Source organism: Aspergillus ochraceoroseus, assembly GCF_002846915.1.
Source record: "Aspergillus ochraceoroseus IBT 24754 chromosome Unknown P175scaffold_1, whole genome shotgun sequence".
NCBI lineage: Eukaryota > Fungi > Ascomycota > Eurotiomycetes > Eurotiales > Aspergillaceae > Aspergillus > Aspergillus ochraceoroseus.
The window spans coordinates 313,399-329,400 of NW_024468476.1; the positions used below are offsets into that span (position 1 = coordinate 313,399).

At 52.4% G+C, this 16,002-nt stretch overlaps 7 protein-coding genes across 7 annotated transcripts; 1 reads left to right on the top strand and 6 right to left on the bottom strand.

Annotated features, from left to right (window-relative positions):
• Positions 1–209: 209 nt before the first annotated feature.
• P175DRAFT_0428876 (flavin-containing monooxygenase) lies at positions 210–1,700 on the bottom strand (the record flags this gene model as incomplete). Its single annotated transcript, XM_040893326.1, has 1 exon — positions 210–1,700. The coding sequence occupies one exon, from the start codon at positions 1,698–1,700 to the stop codon at positions 210–212; it is 1,491 nt and encodes a 496-aa protein (XP_040755120.1).
• Positions 1,701–2,015: 315 nt separating this feature from the next.
• On the top strand, positions 2,016–3,198 carry P175DRAFT_0427312 (lipase/thioesterase family protein; the record flags this gene model as incomplete). The annotated part of the gene is made up of 3 exons (XM_040893231.1): positions 2,016–2,209; positions 2,259–2,404; positions 2,468–3,198. The coding sequence occupies 3 exons, from the start codon at positions 2,016–2,018 to the stop codon at positions 3,196–3,198; spliced, it is 1,071 nt and encodes a 356-aa protein (XP_040755121.1).
• Positions 3,199–3,268: 70 nt separating this feature from the next.
• P175DRAFT_0429458 (SDR family oxidoreductase) lies at positions 3,269–4,403 on the bottom strand (the record flags this gene model as incomplete). Its single annotated transcript, XM_040893365.1, has 3 exons — positions 3,269–3,542; positions 3,597–3,990; positions 4,067–4,403. The coding sequence occupies 3 exons, from the start codon at positions 4,401–4,403 to the stop codon at positions 3,269–3,271; spliced, it is 1,005 nt and encodes a 334-aa protein (XP_040755122.1).
• A 615-nt stretch (positions 4,404–5,018) lies between these two features.
• On the bottom strand, positions 5,019–6,581 carry pgxB (putative extracellular exo-polygalacturonase; the record flags this gene model as incomplete). The annotated part of the gene is made up of 4 exons (XM_040895709.1): positions 5,019–5,393; positions 5,474–5,746; positions 5,769–6,170; positions 6,231–6,581. 4 exons carry the CDS (start codon positions 6,579–6,581, stop codon positions 5,019–5,021), a joined length of 1,401 nt encoding a protein of 466 aa, XP_040755123.1.
• A 559-nt stretch (positions 6,582–7,140) lies between these two features.
• P175DRAFT_04170 (uncharacterized protein) lies at positions 7,141–7,579 on the bottom strand. Its single transcript, XM_040893084.1, has 2 exons — positions 7,430–7,579; positions 7,141–7,375 (listed from the first exon to the last, which is right to left on the bottom strand). The coding sequence occupies exons 1-2, from the start codon at positions 7,466–7,468 to the stop codon at positions 7,190–7,192; spliced, it is 225 nt and encodes a 74-aa protein (XP_040755124.1). The 5' UTR covers positions 7,469–7,579; the 3' UTR covers positions 7,141–7,189.
• A 112-nt stretch (positions 7,580–7,691) lies between these two features.
• P175DRAFT_0426870 (putative C6 transcription factor) lies at positions 7,692–10,202 on the bottom strand (the record flags this gene model as incomplete). The annotated part of the gene is made up of 4 exons (XM_040893203.1): positions 7,692–7,772; positions 7,820–7,912; positions 7,957–9,558; positions 9,615–10,202. The coding sequence occupies 4 exons, from the start codon at positions 10,200–10,202 to the stop codon at positions 7,692–7,694; spliced, it is 2,364 nt and encodes a 787-aa protein (XP_040755125.1).
• A 371-nt stretch (positions 10,203–10,573) lies between these two features.
• Positions 10,574–15,291, bottom strand: P175DRAFT_0428957 (putative ABC multidrug transporter; the record flags this gene model as incomplete). Its single annotated transcript, XM_040893336.1, has 8 exons — positions 10,574–10,714; positions 10,796–11,138; positions 11,192–11,973; positions 12,019–12,497; positions 12,546–13,146; positions 13,195–13,404; positions 13,451–14,777; positions 14,831–15,291. 8 exons carry the CDS (start codon positions 15,289–15,291, stop codon positions 10,574–10,576), a joined length of 4,344 nt encoding a protein of 1,447 aa, XP_040755126.1.
• Between the last annotated feature and the right edge of the window lie 711 nt (positions 15,292–16,002).

A 16,002-nucleotide genomic window follows, 5' to 3' on the forward strand; every position in this document is an offset into this window, starting at 1 on the left:
TAGGGTTCCATCTGGTTTTCTGTGTGTTTTGCAGATTTGGTGGAGTGGTTGAGGATAGGGTTATTAGGGTAGGTTACCCTAGTATACGTAGACAGAATAACTGTATATACGGTGTATACAACCGATATTTCATTATCAACCCTAGCCATACGCCGATAACATACACATGAAGCACTCATTACCATCATTACAAAGAAAGAAAAAGAAAGCTATAGATCCTTCTTCCCCCCCAGAAACTCCATCGCCTCGTCGAGATCCCCCCACTTCGCAAACCACAGATCCCGCCAATAGTTATCCCGCGCCACCCAGGGCCCACGGTCCCCCGCGCGCGGCAGGTCCTTCTCCGCGCGGACGACATACGTCGAGCTCAGATTCAGCAGGCGCCGCGGCTGCAGTTCCGCCGGAGCCCGGGGCACGACCGCGGCGCACCCGCGGCGGTCCAGCGACTGGAGCAGGCGGCACACGGCGCGGGCGGTGGCGTCGGCACCCAGGGTCCACGAGGCGTTGGTGTACCCGATCATGAAGGCGACGTTGGGCAGGTCCTGCAGCATCATGCCGTGCCAGATGAACTTGTCGCGGAGGAGGAAGGCCGGGCTGCTGTCGTCGACGGTGACCGAGACCCCGCCGGCGATCTGCAGGCGGAGCCCCGTGGCGGGCACGATGATGTCCGCGGGCAGGAACTCGGCGGAGTGGAGCTGGATGCCCGCGGGCGTGACGGCTTGGATGGTGGCGGTTTTCACGGCGGCGCGGCCCGTGTGCAGGGCGCGGAAGAAGTCGCCGTCCGGGCACACGCAGAGCCGCTGGTCCCAGGGGTTGTAGCGCGGGTTGAAGTGCGGGTCGTAGGGGGTGGACGCGGGCAGTTGGCGCGTGACGGAGAGCCGCAGCAGGAAGCGCGCGAGGAGGGGGAACGCGTGGCAGAAGAGGAAGAACAGCCGCGACGTCAGCAGCCACGAGAGCCGCTGGAGACGGCGCGCGATGGCGGCCGGGAACAGCAGGGCGATGAGGAGGGACCACCCGCGCTGCTCGCGGTTGGGCATGGTCAGGATGTAGGTCGGGCTGCGCTGGAGCATGGTGACGTGCGCGGCCCGCTCGGCGAGCTTCGGGAGCAGCGTGATGGCCGTCGCGCCGGAGCCGATCACCACGATGCGCTTGTCCGTGTAGTCGAGGTCCTCGGGCCAGAACTGCGGGTGGACGACCTGGCCCTGGAAGGTGGTGTCCAGGCCGGGGATGTCGGCCGGCAACGGCGTGTGGTAGTCGTAGTACCCCGTGGCGAAGATGAGGAAGCGCGCCGAGAGCACCTTCATCGGGGGGTGCGGGTGGTCGTCGCCCGCCGCCGGCGGTTCCACCGTCAGGGACCAGGTGTGGTCTGCCGAGGACCAGTCCGCGCCGCGCACCCGGTGCTGGTACTGGATGCGGCGGTCGATGCCATAGCGCTGCGTCGTGCGCGTCAGATAGTCGACAATGAGCGGGCCCTCGGCGATGGGCTTGTCTTGGTCCCACGGGTGCCAGGCGAACCCGAAGGTGAACAGATCCGAGTCGGACCGGATCCCGGGATACTTGAAGAGGTCCCAGGTGCCGCCGAGCTGGTCGCGGGCCTCGAGGATGGTGTAGCGGTAGTGAGGCAGTTCGGTCTGGAGCCGGTATGCCGCGTTGATGCCGGAGATGCCCGCGCCGATGATGATGACGTCGTAGTCCGCCATGTTTGGGCAGTGAACTAGTTGTATGCCAGTGCAACAGGTCGAAGCAAAGCGATCTAGGCCTCATATATAATCATGGTATAGAATTCACAAGTCGTCAATCAGTTCCCTCGGTTGGCGCCGAAACAGGCAATGGTCGCGAGCCGATCTCACGATATTCGCACGCTAGAGAGAGAGAGAGAGAGAGAGAGACCCGTTGAGCTGCCATTCCCCTATCCGGTAATGCTTGCGATTCACATGTCCTGAAATCACCATTCTCAGCTTCAGTTCCTCATACATAAAACCCGATCTGTTCAGGTGAGTACAGAGACGCATGGCATGATCAGAATGTCGCTCACTCTCGCTCAGAAACTCGACTACATCCCTGCGTTGGTGTGTGTCGCAACCACCTTCGCCTGGGCTCTCCTGACGCTGTTCTGGCGCGCTCCGGAATATCCGCAGTCATGGATGCTTCATATTGGCTATGCGGTGTTTCGCAGGCTGACCGGCCGGTTTTCGATAGCCCAGATGCAGTACTTTCTCTCGAACCCCTCGCTCCGAGACTCTCAACTGACAGCGCAGATATGTCCTGCCCCCCAGCAACAAGGTCTACGAGCGCTACATGCGGTCTACAGGCGAAACCCCTCGCACCGTGCAGCTAAACCACGGTGCCATGGGCCACTGGATCGGAGACCCTCATGCACAGCATATCCTCATCTGGTATCACGGTAAGCACGCTTTATACCTCGCAACCCGTCGTCGTCTCGTCTCGCGGCTAACGAAATCAAAAGGCGGCGGATTCGCCCTCCCAGCCAACATCGGATACTTCAAATTCTTTAGGTCCGTGGTCGTCGCCCAGTGCACCGGCAACAAGCACTCGCTCGCCATTTTCGCCCTCACCTACACCCTGGCCCCCGTTGCTACCTACCCCACGCAACTGCGCCAGGCCGTGGAAGCCCTGCGCCACGTCCTCGTCGACCAGGGACGCCGGCCCTCGCGCGTGCTGCTGGGCGGCGACTCCGCGGGCGGCAACCTGGTGGGCGGAGTGCTCTCGCATCTCGCGCACACGCACCCGGCCATCGAGCCGCTGGCGGTCTCCACGCCGCTCGCGGGCGCCGTCCTGATCGCGCCCTGGACCCTGCTGGACCCGGACCCCGCCGACCGCATCGTGGACGCCCGCGGTGACCTCCTGACGGCGGCCGTCGCGGGCCCCTGGTCGCGCGCGTACGTGGGCCGTGCGGCGCCCGACTACTTTACGGATCTGTCCACCGCGCCGCCGGACTGGTTTGCGCCGTTCCCCGTGCGGCGGATCCTGGTTTGCGGCGGCGGCAGCGAGATCCTCTTGCCGGTGATCGAGGATTTCGTGCTCAAGCTGCGCGCCGGCTTTCCCGAGGAGGTGGAGTTTTGGGTTGGCGCGGGAGAGGGCCATGTGGCGCCGGTGTATAATCTGTATCTTGGGGAGACGACCGAGACGCAGCAGGGGGGGAGGGTGAAGCAGTTTATCAAGAGGTGTTGTAGTTAAGATACAATTTACTGGGTTAAAAAAAAAAAAAAAAAAAAAAAAAAAAGATCGATTCTATGTGGTATTCTTGTCATGTCTGCTTCTGCTGCCATTCCCTCAATCGCACAAAACTCAGCGTCCCGGCTGCCCGCGCCATCTCCTGCATCCACGTAGGGAACGAGCGCAACATGCTTAACGGCCAGTGATGCGCCGGGAGAATGATCTGGCCGCTCTTGCCCGCCATGATCTGCTCCACCACCGCGCTGGAAACCATCTCCGGCGTCATCACGGGCTGGTTAAACTGCGATCCGGCATCGGTCAGTTGTTGGATCATGGGCGTGCGAACCCACAGAGGATGAACCACCCTGAAACAATTTAGCAACTGACTTCATAGTAAAAGACAAAAAGGGGGAGCGTACGTAGTTTTAATCTTCGGTGCCTTGTAGAAATGCCGCAATTCCTGTCTCAACCCTTCATGGAACGCCAACGCACTCGCCTTTGTGCAGCAGTAGTCCACCATCTCCCCGAGAGCCACAAAGCTCGCCATGCTGGCTATCGTCACGACGTGTCCGTGGTTCTGACGCACCATGCTCGGCAGAAACTCCCGCACGGTCAGGAAGTGCGAGATCGTGTTGACTTCGAAGGTCTGCCGGATTTTGGCCTCGGGTTCGTCGAGGATGGTGCCGTCATGGCCGACGCCGGCGTTGTTGATCAGCACCGTGGGTTCGCGGTGCGTGGCGCGGATTTTCTGCGCGACGGCAGCGATGCTGGCGGAGGAGGTGATGTCTGCTTGGTAGAATGCGACGCCGTTTGCTGTTGATACACACGTATATTAGCTCTCTTCTTCTTCTTCTTCTTCTTCTCCGAGTCGGACAAGGTTAAAACATACGCAGAGGAAAATTCGGCTCGTTGATATCCAGAATCACCAGGCGAACGCCCTTCTGCGCCAGATCAAACACCATCTGCTTTCCAATCCCGCTGCAGCCTCCCGTGAGGACCACCAGCTCGCGCGTAGAGTCCCATCTCGCGGTCCCCTGTCCATTGTTCACGGCGCGGTAGCTCAAGTAGCGGTTTGTCCGGCGTAGCAGACCCAGGGCCAGCAGCACCAGGACCACCTGGGCTGCGAGCGGATGCAGAACGACCTCCTGGACTGCGGGTGGGAGCCGCGCAATCATGGGCTGGAGCCATTGGCCCAGGACGAGCCGACTTGACGGGTCGAGCGACATGGTGAGATTGGGATCCGAAGTCGAAATCACCTACAGCATAAGACAGCCGTCGCTTGATTGGGAGATTGTTGGTATGACGCACGCTGCTGTACTTTTTATACCTGGTTCATCCTGGATATTGTCGTTTTTTTCGTGGGGGTAGTGGACCGAGGCATGCACAATGTAGGAACAGGATAAAGGAATCGGGCATTGTTTCTCTGGCATTTAGGCGAATTTTTTTGGCAAGATTGAGGACAGGATTGTCGAGACTCCAGTTTGGGTAATTGTTGCGAGGAACTCCCGAGTCGATCTTCTCTCACATGTTAGGAATTTAGCCCTACTTTTCTGCTTCAAATAATCTCCGGACCAACCTCGGTTGCTGTCTCTAGATACAGTGTGGATAGACATTCAGAACTACCGCCGTATCTGGAGGGATGAACTGAGCGGAATGCATTGGGCCAGTATCTTTCTTGCTAATAACAAGTAACACCGGGTTAGGGTTTTAGGGTTCTAGGCTCTAGCAAGACCAAATTCATGCCCTTGCCTGGTCCAGAGAGAAACGATATCATAGCGGAGCCATGGTTATTCTGCGGTGACGATGGTGTGATGAAGAATCAAGAGTATGTATACTAGTAGTTAGGATGCCTGGCACTTCACCCCAATATCCCCCCGGATACCATCGCAAATAATCACCCCCTCTCCCTCTGGCGTCGACAAGTCAATATTCTCCAGATGAATATTCGAGCACACAGCATTGGGCGAGCAAGTAAGATCCGCCACGACAGCTCCCTCGGCACCCGAGGAAGTGCCGTAAATATCCTCAAACACGATATTCGTCACGTTCACCCGCGAAGGATACTGCGCACATTCCTCGGTAGGAATATCAAAGTAGCACTGGTCCAGAACCACGGGGTGGTCTGTGTTTTCGATCCGGATGTTCTTGTACGTGATGTTGTTGATTCGACCGTAGCCCACGTTGGGACCAGCCCAGGCCTTGAGACGCGCACCGTTCTAGTCTTGTCAGTTAGTTTTTTTTTTTTTTTTTTTCTCTTTCTTTCAAAACTTCCTAGCAAAACAGGGTAAAAAAGTACCTGTCCATTCAGGAGAGTCACGTTCTCGATATACGCATGTTCAATAATATCCATCACCCCAGCGTACTGTCCAATGCTGCCCATGCTCACGCCGTGAGTATTATTACACCACAGGTTCTGCACGAAGATGTTGGTCGTGTTGGGTTTCGGCGAGAAGCAGTCGTCGCCAATGTCCACGCGCGTATTGGTCACCGACAGGCCGTTGACATTGAGAGAGTCGAAGCCGTCCGTGTTTTTAGGCAGCGCCTGGCTCATTAGCTTTTCTTTTCCCGCCTACTGTGTAAGGGAGACACACCGAAGCATTCGTCGAATACGCATTGATAAAGACATCGTCAAAGGAAACATCCGTGGTGTTGATGAAGAAGTTCGTCCAGCACGGCGAGTTGAGCTGTGTGATTCCCTCTACTGATATCCGGGTGGCATTCTCCGTGAGGAAGAGAATCGGACGGTAGTATGTGTTCTTGGAATCCTTTTCCACATTAAATCCGTTAACTTCATTCACAAGGAAGGCCAAGAGAGAGAGAGGTACCAAAATCTCAAGGCCGGCAAACTCGTTATACCACCGTTGGCCGTTTCCATTCAGCACGCCCGTTCCAAAGATCTTGATATCACGGCCTCCCCATCGCCAGAACGAGATGGACTTTTGGAACGCGTAATAGAAATGGTTCGCTTGCCAGTAGGGAACGTCATCGGTGAACTGACCAGTCAGTTTTCTTCTTCGTCAACTCGAAATACTCAAACAGAAACAATAAGATACCTTTAATTCACCGTCCAACTGCACCTCGAGATTATCCAGAAACCTCAAGTCCAGCTTTCTTCCAATCACGTACGTCTCGCCCTTCTTGAGAAGTAGTCTTCCCCCGTGGTTCGCACGACGAATCCCCCAGAGGAAGTCAGCCGAGATGTCATCGCTATCGTTGCGCGAAGCCCGAATCGTCACAGTGCGTCGATCAGGATGCTTATGATGGTGTCCTCTGATCTGTGCGAGTCCGGCTACATCGCTAACATGGTAGACTTTGGCACCGGGGGGAGTATTCTGAGTCAGAGAATCAAAAGCAAGGCCTCTCACAACGGTAGCACCAAGTGCAATAAGTGAGAGAAGCTTCATCTTGTCTTGTCTTGTCTTGTCTTTGTCTTTATTATTGTTTCACCTGTCAGGTAGGTCATGGAGCGAAAATGAATCAGTTCAATTGACGACTGAACTTGAGCTTTCACTTACTGCTACTGCACTATATGAAAAGACAGGGAACAACAAGCATGTTTTATACATCACTTTTCTGCCTTCTCCCCTCTCCTCTCCTCTACCTAGTCGGAATCCAGCGCGTTTCCGAATTCTCCGCCTGTAAGAAGACCGCGTTCCTTGACGAGACTGGAATTCCTCATCGATGCGAGGGATTTCTTGCGGGGTCCATCAAGTACGGATTCCTGCCGTGCATCCGATGGTACATACTATACAAGCGATCTTACCCCGGACCTGTAGTGTTTCCCCGTATTCAGGAGAGAAATTTCCACCAATCAGCAATCCAAGGGATATTAGAGGTGAATCCTTTACGAGTCCGTATAGTGCTTTGTGTTCAATCGCCCGTCGGTTGCATTCGGTTATATCCAAGTGTATTTGATCAAGGCAGTTAGTCTCCTTATTGTCGGGTTGAGACTTGAGGAAGCTTGAGGAAAGAAATGCGAAGGAAACATCAACCTCAGTACCCCGCAGACCTACTAATGTAAAGCGCACGTACAGCTTCCTTCCTCAGGACCAACGTGCTGAAGCAGCAGCTCACATTCTTGACCACCGGAAATCGACCTGAGGGGACTCGGAGATTCCGACTCACTCAATATAAAGATTGAGTCCATCCCTGCCCGCGAGAGCGTATACGAGTCCAGCAGAGACAGCCAGCAGGAGGACTGAACAATTAGCAACGATTGAACATCCCCAAGCAGAATAACATAACTACTCACGGCAACAAACATACGAAATCCTTCGAAATTGCTTCCCATCTTTTCAGCTGGTTCGGTTTGGCACGGTCATCTTGCCGACTGCACCGCCGCCTGCCGTACGTGCTCAAATCCTCGCGCGGATTTGCGTTATGATCGATCCCAAGGAGTTGGTACGCAAGCCGATTAGGTACCGGCGCATAATTGGATTTGTTCGCTCCTGCAGCGGAGGCCGAAAGTGGTGGTAACAATAGACTACCGGATGCACATAGCTTTCTAATCCAAATTAAATAGCAAGAAAATTAGGATCCCAGAGCTCCGGCATTTTGTAATCGGCTGCGTCAAACATGTTCCCAAAGTCAAGTGGCTAAACTATATTAGCACGGTTCAAGCTCGAAAGAGGAGGCTCCTTACAGAAAGGTCAAGCGAATTGCTAGAAAAGAACGAGAACGGGTCAAATGACACGTCAGATGCGGCAGAACTCATGTCCGGAGTGTGCGTAACAGACTGGACTCATTAGCTATGATCATGTCAGGAAAAGGAAGCCTTACCGGAACAAATTCGCCCTCGATTTGCCTGCGCAGATCAACCCACGGTACTCCGCAGATTACCTGTTCACACATCTTGATGGACCTCAATGAGGCCTCCTCGATCTTCTTCATCGGGTTCTCTCCGCCAAGTCGCGCTTTCACGGAAGCGAGAGCCATGCTAAGAAAGACAAATCCTTTGCAGCCATTACCTTTGGGGGAGATGCGACTGCCGAATGTGTCCAGGGTACGCTCGAGTACCCGGACCAAAACATTCTGTTGGGATCGCACTAGTTCATTCAACGAATTGGCATGGAATGACTGTGCTGGTTTCGAGGCTGAAAATTCCCTGGTTTGTAAACAGAGCTCGGCACAAACCGTCAAGGCAGAATGAAAGGATTCGTCCCGGAACATCCCCCCATTCAGATGCCCTAGACACGGATGGACCTGGTCCAAAAGGGCGCTCTCCGGCAGCTCCAGCTGGTATAACATCTCCAAAGACGACTCCATGCAAACCTTGCGTGAATAGGAAAATTTCGGAGAGAGTGCGATACTCAAGGCGAAAGGTCGGTGGAGAAGGAGGATAAACCTTTGCATTACGAAACTCATAAACGATCTCGCAAACGCCGAGCCGTCGTCATCCAATTTCGGAGGGAAATGGGCCAAACTCCCGTTGAAAGCCTGAAAGAGGTCTTCGCTGAGGCGCAGTGCTTCGTCGTACGACAATGTAAATTTTAAGCTATTCATAGCCCTTGCAATGCGTACTCGCAGTGGCAAGGAACGAGAAAGCACCGCGAGGAAAGTACTCCGGGTCAGAACCTCACTGCCTTTGGGTACAGGAGCCTCTGGCATATCTTCAATCAAGTCCGCGTCATCGCAGTTTGACGGCAGGTCGCAATCATACTGATCGAGGTCAATCGATGGCGGCATGCCTGAATCAATAGAAGCTTGCAGGTCCAGCTCCAAAATTGTCGCCCATAGCCGACGACGCATCTCCGCCCAGAAATGGGTCATTTTCGAAAACCGGAGAGGGTTTCGGTGCATGCCCATCACCATAGCCGTACGCACGACTGACCCAGAGGTGATGCAGACAACGTCACCATCTGCCGCGTGTGCCTGGCGCGCGAGGATCAAAAGACACTGGATCTGGAGCATGTCAAACTTGACGGTGGAGCCCACAAAAGACGATGCCATCCATGACTGAACCGCTAGAAGCCATCCGACTGCGATGTGATGCAGCGTGTCTGTTCCGTTAACTTTGGTTGCAGGACTGAAATAACAGCTACTGGCTGCCATCAAAGCTAGAAGTTTGGCGATGAAGATCTGGTCGGTTGTCGTCGTCTCACCGGCCCAGTAGGAGTCATACTGCTTCAAAAAGGTCGGGACGTGTAAAATCCGGTAGGTGGTTTCGAATGTCGACAGGTACAGCTTGAGTAGCTCGTCTGCAATATTTCGGGGCGGGAGCATCTCTTTGAGCGAGCAAGCTCTCTCCTGGTACGCTCGCTGCTGATCCTGTTTCTCCCGGGACCTCAATTCGCCTCGGAACTTTTTCATTTTATGAAATTCAGAGGATTCCGACTTCATCTTGTGATGGTTCTTCGCAAAGTACGCCGCCATATCATCGAGCTACCACGGTTAGCAAGCTAGCAATGAATATATCGCACGGTCGGGTTCTCACTTACACAGGACAGTGTCAACTCCGCGCTAGAACGTCCGCGAAACCGTGTACGACCATTTCTACCCCGAAAGCATGCGTTTTCTGGGAGATTTCTCACTTCTTGCGTGACATCCTGGTTGTCCAAAGTCATGCGCATTTGCATGCCAAAATCCGGCACGGAATCATAAGCCAGGCTCTCCGGCGTACGGGCAGAACCTGTCCTCGCAAGGGCCTGTTCAAGCGACCTGACGCGATTTCGCAATTCCTGGAGCTCATCCGGTCGTCCCTTGGGTTTAGACACCCTGGATGGCGGGTTCTGGTGCTTAGAATCAAATACAAACAGACCACTATTTACCGGACTCGCCCGGTCGCTTGGTACATGCCCCTGATCTGAGCTGTCTGCCACCGGTCTAGGTCTCGAGCTGGTGGTACTCGGGTTGCTGAGGCTGGAATAAACACAGAGATCAGGGGTTTTGGACCTGACGCATTGTCCGCATGGAAGCGCGCGGTCGCATTTCAGCTTGCGCCGTCTGCACACGGTACACGAGAGCGCAGGCCTACGACGCCGAGGGATCGATGCGAGAGCATCGTCCTGGTTGTGGTCGTCCTCCATCGCGATCGAGTTCGGTTCTCTTGCCGGCGGGGGAACGCGTTAAGTTCCTTTTAACCTCCACCCCAAGATGCTGAAGGAGAAATCAAAGATAAGACAGCGAGAGAAGCAGCCTGAGCCATGAAGAAAATACAGAGAAACCAAAATGAACCCTGCTAATTGATACCGGGCTCGTAAGTCGAGTTAGTGTTGACTAAGTCAAGGAGTTGCCAAATCGCTGCCTGGATCATTCCGAATTTTCCGAGCGCCGGATTCCCTCGGAGTTACTTGTTTCGGAAATATCCGACTCGGGATTTTTTCTTGCTCTTAAATCCTCAATCTCATTATATCAATATTCTATGAAATGTATGTATGTACCAACATCAAATATGTATTTATTTCCGCCAGACCGGCTTCATCACAGACCGCAGATAAACAAGTAGGTAGACCATCAGGTAATTTGAAATCACAAACGCCGTGAAAATGCCAAAATATGGCCATATTTTTGACGGGTTGAGACCAATCTTGGAAAGATACTGTTTTTTGTTAGCATTTACTCGGACCTGAAATAAAAAACTGAAAGAAAGGAAGAAGAAAAAAAGGAACCAAAGACGTACATCATCACCATAAGTATACTCGCAATATCCACATTCTCCTGATCCCTCCGGGTTGGATAGATACCCCACACCCTTCTCGGACAGCCATGCCCCGGCATACTCGCCGCACGTCATGTTGGGTGGACTTTGGAAGATTGTTAATTCGTTCTTGTTGCATACGACCGGCATGCCCCGGAGCACAGAAGTCAAGACCCCGCCAATCCAGTACGTAAATGGTGACAAATAGTACATGGTGTACTTCCAGAAAGCGGGCATGTTGTTGTGAGGCTGGAGGATGCCGTTGAACAGCTCGCACATGATGATGAAGAACGGCATCAACGTGGCGGCAACCATGGAGTCGGCACTATCCAGTTAGTACTCACTCCTTGGATCATGTGAATAGCGAAAGAAACTTACCTAAGTGCAGCAATCCATTGGCCCCAGGACGTAGCGAAGAGGAAGAACAGGAAGAACATTAAGAAAGAATAGCCTGCGGCGAAACCTAGCGGGAGGCCCACCATAAAATAGTAAACAACGAAGAAAACCACGGCACTAGTTATGGCATACGGGATTTCAGACAAGATTTGAGAAGTGCAAAATGCAACCCATCCGTAGACATGACTTGGTCCTTCGCGCGCCTTCCACAAATCCCGGTTCATGATGAACCGCATGGAGATGGCGTTGATAAACTCAGGGACAAGCATCAGAACTAAGAAGCAGGAAAACGCCTTGGACTGGAGATCCGTACTGCTATTTCCGATTTGCAGATAGGTAAGCCCATTGATGAAGGCATGCAGGAATGAAGCATAGAGTCGGGAGTAAGGATATTCGGGGTTTCTCCAGAACTGCCGTAACGTCCGCGTTGTCAGGAGCATAATCTGCTGATGAAGTGGAGGCATGTTCTGGGTGTGTTCCGTCCTAGAGCTGGGGAGGTTTTCACTTCCACTCCGGATTTGAGCAATCTCCCTTTCGACTTCCGCTGCCTCAGTAGAGCCACGCCATATCTCGCTCCAGTTAACGCTCGCGGGGGTTTTCATGCCCCCGACGACAACCTCAATAAGGAAATCCGCTGCATTGGTGACGTTTTCTGGTTTGTATCCATGTTTGGAGAAGTATTCGAAAATCAAACTACCGGATGGTCCTACGCCTCCAAAGTAATGCGTATTTCCACCAGGGCTCAAGGCCAGGACGCGATCAAACTATCTATGTCAGTGCATATACTTCAAAATACGGAAATGACCCACCTGCTCAAACTGTTGCTGATTCGCTTGGTGAATAGTGCAGAGAATAGCCAGCCCCTGGTCTGCCAACCGTCGTAGCAAAGCAACAATGCTTGAAGCCGCCTGACTGTCTAGTCCGCTGGTAGGCTCGTCCAAAAAGAGCAGCATCTCAGGCCGCGCGCAAAGTTCTACGCCAATAGTAACACGCTTTTTCTTCTCAATATCCAGTGATCCGATCACTGCATCTTGCAAGTCAATCAAATCAAGAGTCTCCAGAACAGTTCTCGCGTAGGTCAGTTTCTCTGCTGCAGGAACATCATGGCCTTGACGAAGCAAAGCGGAAAACTCAAATGCCTCACGAACGGTGCTACTCTCGTCGTGGATGTCCATTTGTTGACAGTAACCTATCCGTCGGTTGAACGAGGAGTCAATAGGGTTTCCGTCGACGTACATCGTACCCGTTAGCTCCCCAGGGCTTTGTCTTTGGGTGAGCGCAGTCAACACTGCATGGTTAGCATCGAACAAGCGCGTCAGGACAAGGAGAGACTTACAAGTAGACTTTCCAGCTCCAGATGTCCCAACTAAGGCAGTCAAGGTTCCGGGTTTACAATACCCGCTCACCCCATTCAAAAGCATCCGTTGCTCCTTTCCGATTTTAACCGAGAGCTCCAAATTATCCCAGGTGAAGGTCGACTGGGTTGCAGAAAAAGTATATCTGGATATCTGATCAGAGTTGGTAAAGTCTGTTATTGTCAGATCAGCCTGCACCGGAGCAGCTTCCTCGTCAATGGCACTCGAATTCGATTTCTTCCTAGATTTCTTATGCTGGATTGGTCCAGCATTATCTGGCTCCCACTCCAAAACTTCGCTTAGCCAGCAAGTTGCGGCGATGTAAAAGACGGTGAAAAGGCACAAAATTCCAAAGTTGCGCCAGACATTTTCAAAATAAAACCCGTAGTGCACAGCCAGATACTCATCACCGTTCACAACAGTACTGCCGGCCTGGCTCCCCGCGTACGCGCATGTCTGATAGGTAACGTCGGTATAGTTAGGGCCCGAAGGCACAACGGAGGCGGGAGCGCAAGTAAAGTTGGTGTTATGAAATTCTGCGGCCATCATCGATTCGTATGTGTATAATGCGGGTGTTGTATACTAATCGAAGTTAGAGGTCGAGTCATCGATAGGGTCCAGGTATCTTACTGCTATCCATCCAACCCAAGGAACATCTGCCATCATCTTATCTACGGAGAGCACATAGCCACCGAATACAATACAAAACAGTACAGAAATACCACAGTAGCGCAAAGCCACTGCAAAGTTGGGTGACACGGACGCAAACAGTCGGAATTGGGCAGTCAAACAGATAGTGCACACGTAGACAAATAGGAAGTCGATGAAAAAGGATCCAGCCTGATGTACGGTTAGTGCAGTCAATAAACAATCCATGGAAACTTACGTTTGACTTCAATCCTGACAGAAAATAAACAACTACCACATATAAAAGTGTGAGAGCAGCAGCAATCAGGAGATCGGATACCACTCTCGCCAAGCATACGGCACTTGGGCTGACAAAGGCAAGCTTCTTCTGACGACGGAGAATGTCTCGTCCTTGCATTGCATCTTCGAGCTCAGACATTTGCAGCCAGGCCAGCAAAATCGCAGAGTAAAATAAAACTCCTCCGCGGGAGTAAATGCCATCAGTTGTCTGGGGCTGATCGTAGAACATAGATCCCACCAGAATTCCGTACATCACACATGAAATAAGCTTAATGTATAGGGGTGACATGTGACCTTTAATCTGCCAGAGCTGACGTCTCGCACACAGCACCACTTGCCGAAAGAGGGAAATGGTATACGGAGATTTGGACGAAACGAAACGGGATTTGTCGTTTTGCAACGCTTTCTTGAACTCTTCCAAGCTTCCATGCTCCGATCCAGTCTGTGATACCGATCGACTCCTCGCACCAAATCTTTGGTCATCGTAAGCCTGGGTATCCTGCTGAATTTTCCGGAAGGAAGGGCTATTCCGGAATGCCTCTTCCAACTCAAGCGGCCCTTTCGGTGCGCGTTTTTCCCATCCGGGGCGGAATCGTCGCCTTTCTGGAACTGTGATACTGGTCAGGAAGTCCGAGACAGTTTGCATTTCGGCGCATTCATATCCCAGGTCTTCGAAATATGCCTTTGCTTCGTGAGCCGGGCCTTGGTAGAGCATTCGCCCTTCGTCGATAAGTAGAACCTTATCCACCAAGTCATAGATGGCATCAGATGCCTGATACAGCGTCATCAATGTGGCTTTGCCACAGGTATCGGTCATGATGCGCAGGCTGCGGGCGTAGTCCAGAGCTGAGGAAGCGTCCAGACCTCTTGTCGAGTTATCCCAGCACATAACGGACGAATCAGTAGCAAGGGATTCGATAATCGAAATTCGCTTTCTCTCGCCACCTGAGACGCCTCGAATGTATTCGTTTCCGACTAGAGTGTCCATAGTGTGGGACATACCAAACACTCTGCCGTAGATTTCGAGATATCGAGGGATTCTTTCATGATACCTCTTTGGGGTTTTGCTCTGGAGGGCAAATTCCAGAGTTTGCCGGACATTCAGTGTCGGAAAATGCAGATCGTCCTCGGGTACATAAACCACCTGGCCGCGGTAATGATTCTTTACTTCGTCTAAGCTAAGACCTGAGTAATCAATGTAGCCCGTGACTCCAAGGAATGAAGAATGATGGCCAGCAATGGTTCGAAGAAAGGTGGAGCACCCTGCTCCAGGTCGGCCCAAAACCCTACAAATAAACATGAGCAAACAGCACCCTAATATTGCATCATATGTACTTACAGCATAATCTCTCCATCTCGGACGACCCCCGTGAAATCACGGATCAACTGACGCCCACTCTGAGGTGGTTTTGGAGCGGAAATCCATGACTTAATCGTCCACTCATAGACATCCTGAAATGTCAATGTGCGCCATAGGGAGGTTGCCAAGGTCTTGACGTTAGTATGTTCCCCACCAGCACCCCACGTTGATAGGGACTGAAAGCAAACTCCAAGGTTGGGCTTTTTCTTTCCCGCTTGGAGCTCTGCCTCCAGGAACTTATCAAACGACGAGTGAGGCTCTGGGTATGGGGTGTCTTTCTCGGTGAGGGTTCGATGAATCTCCGCAATGGCGTCTTCATCTTCATGGGTCAAGTGAACTCGTTGAGATAATGATCTGTCTTCCTGGTCCGCAGCTTCCTCGGAATGGGAAGAAACCAGAGCGGCATTGCCGTGTAGACGGTGATGAATGTGAGCAGGCATGTCGAGCCTCACTCAATCCCAAAATTGAGGGTTATGGAAGCCAAGTTTGATCTCGATCAGATTGATAAACCATCACCAAAACCTGATATGAATGAGAATATGTCCGGGCTGATGATTCACTTTATATCCTTGGTCGAAATCCAGGCCACCATCAGGTTTATATTGTCTGATCCCGCGGCGAAGACGCACGCACGCCACTTGCGCCAGGAGATTATGGGATCCATCCTGGAGCTTTAACGATGGCTAGAATCTGATTTGTCTGGGGAGAATCGACCAGAATCCTGCGTTTTCTTTTCCCGTTCTGGCAGGTCGGGAGAGAAACGTGGACTCGGATCCATTTTTAGTGTACCAGAATCCAGAGATCAAGCGGAGAGGGCCCAGTAGGGTCAAGTAACTAATCGCTAAAGTAACCAAGATGACAATTTCCCCACTCTGTGATCTGGTCTCTGGACACGGCAATGAGTTAGGTATACTGTATTTCATCTTGTTGATCCTGGGATTGGATCAACTGTTCGAGTATATGATAGGTATCAAGATTCAAAAGAGCCGTCGAAGAATAACACATCATCAGTGACAGCTTGTCAATCATCATCGTCAACCATAAATCTCCTGCATGGGGAGGATCTAGAATTTTCCTCCTCTTTTTTGTATGATTGTTTTTGCCTGAATTCACGGGATTTGGCACCCACAGCGCCATCCCAAAGAGGCTAA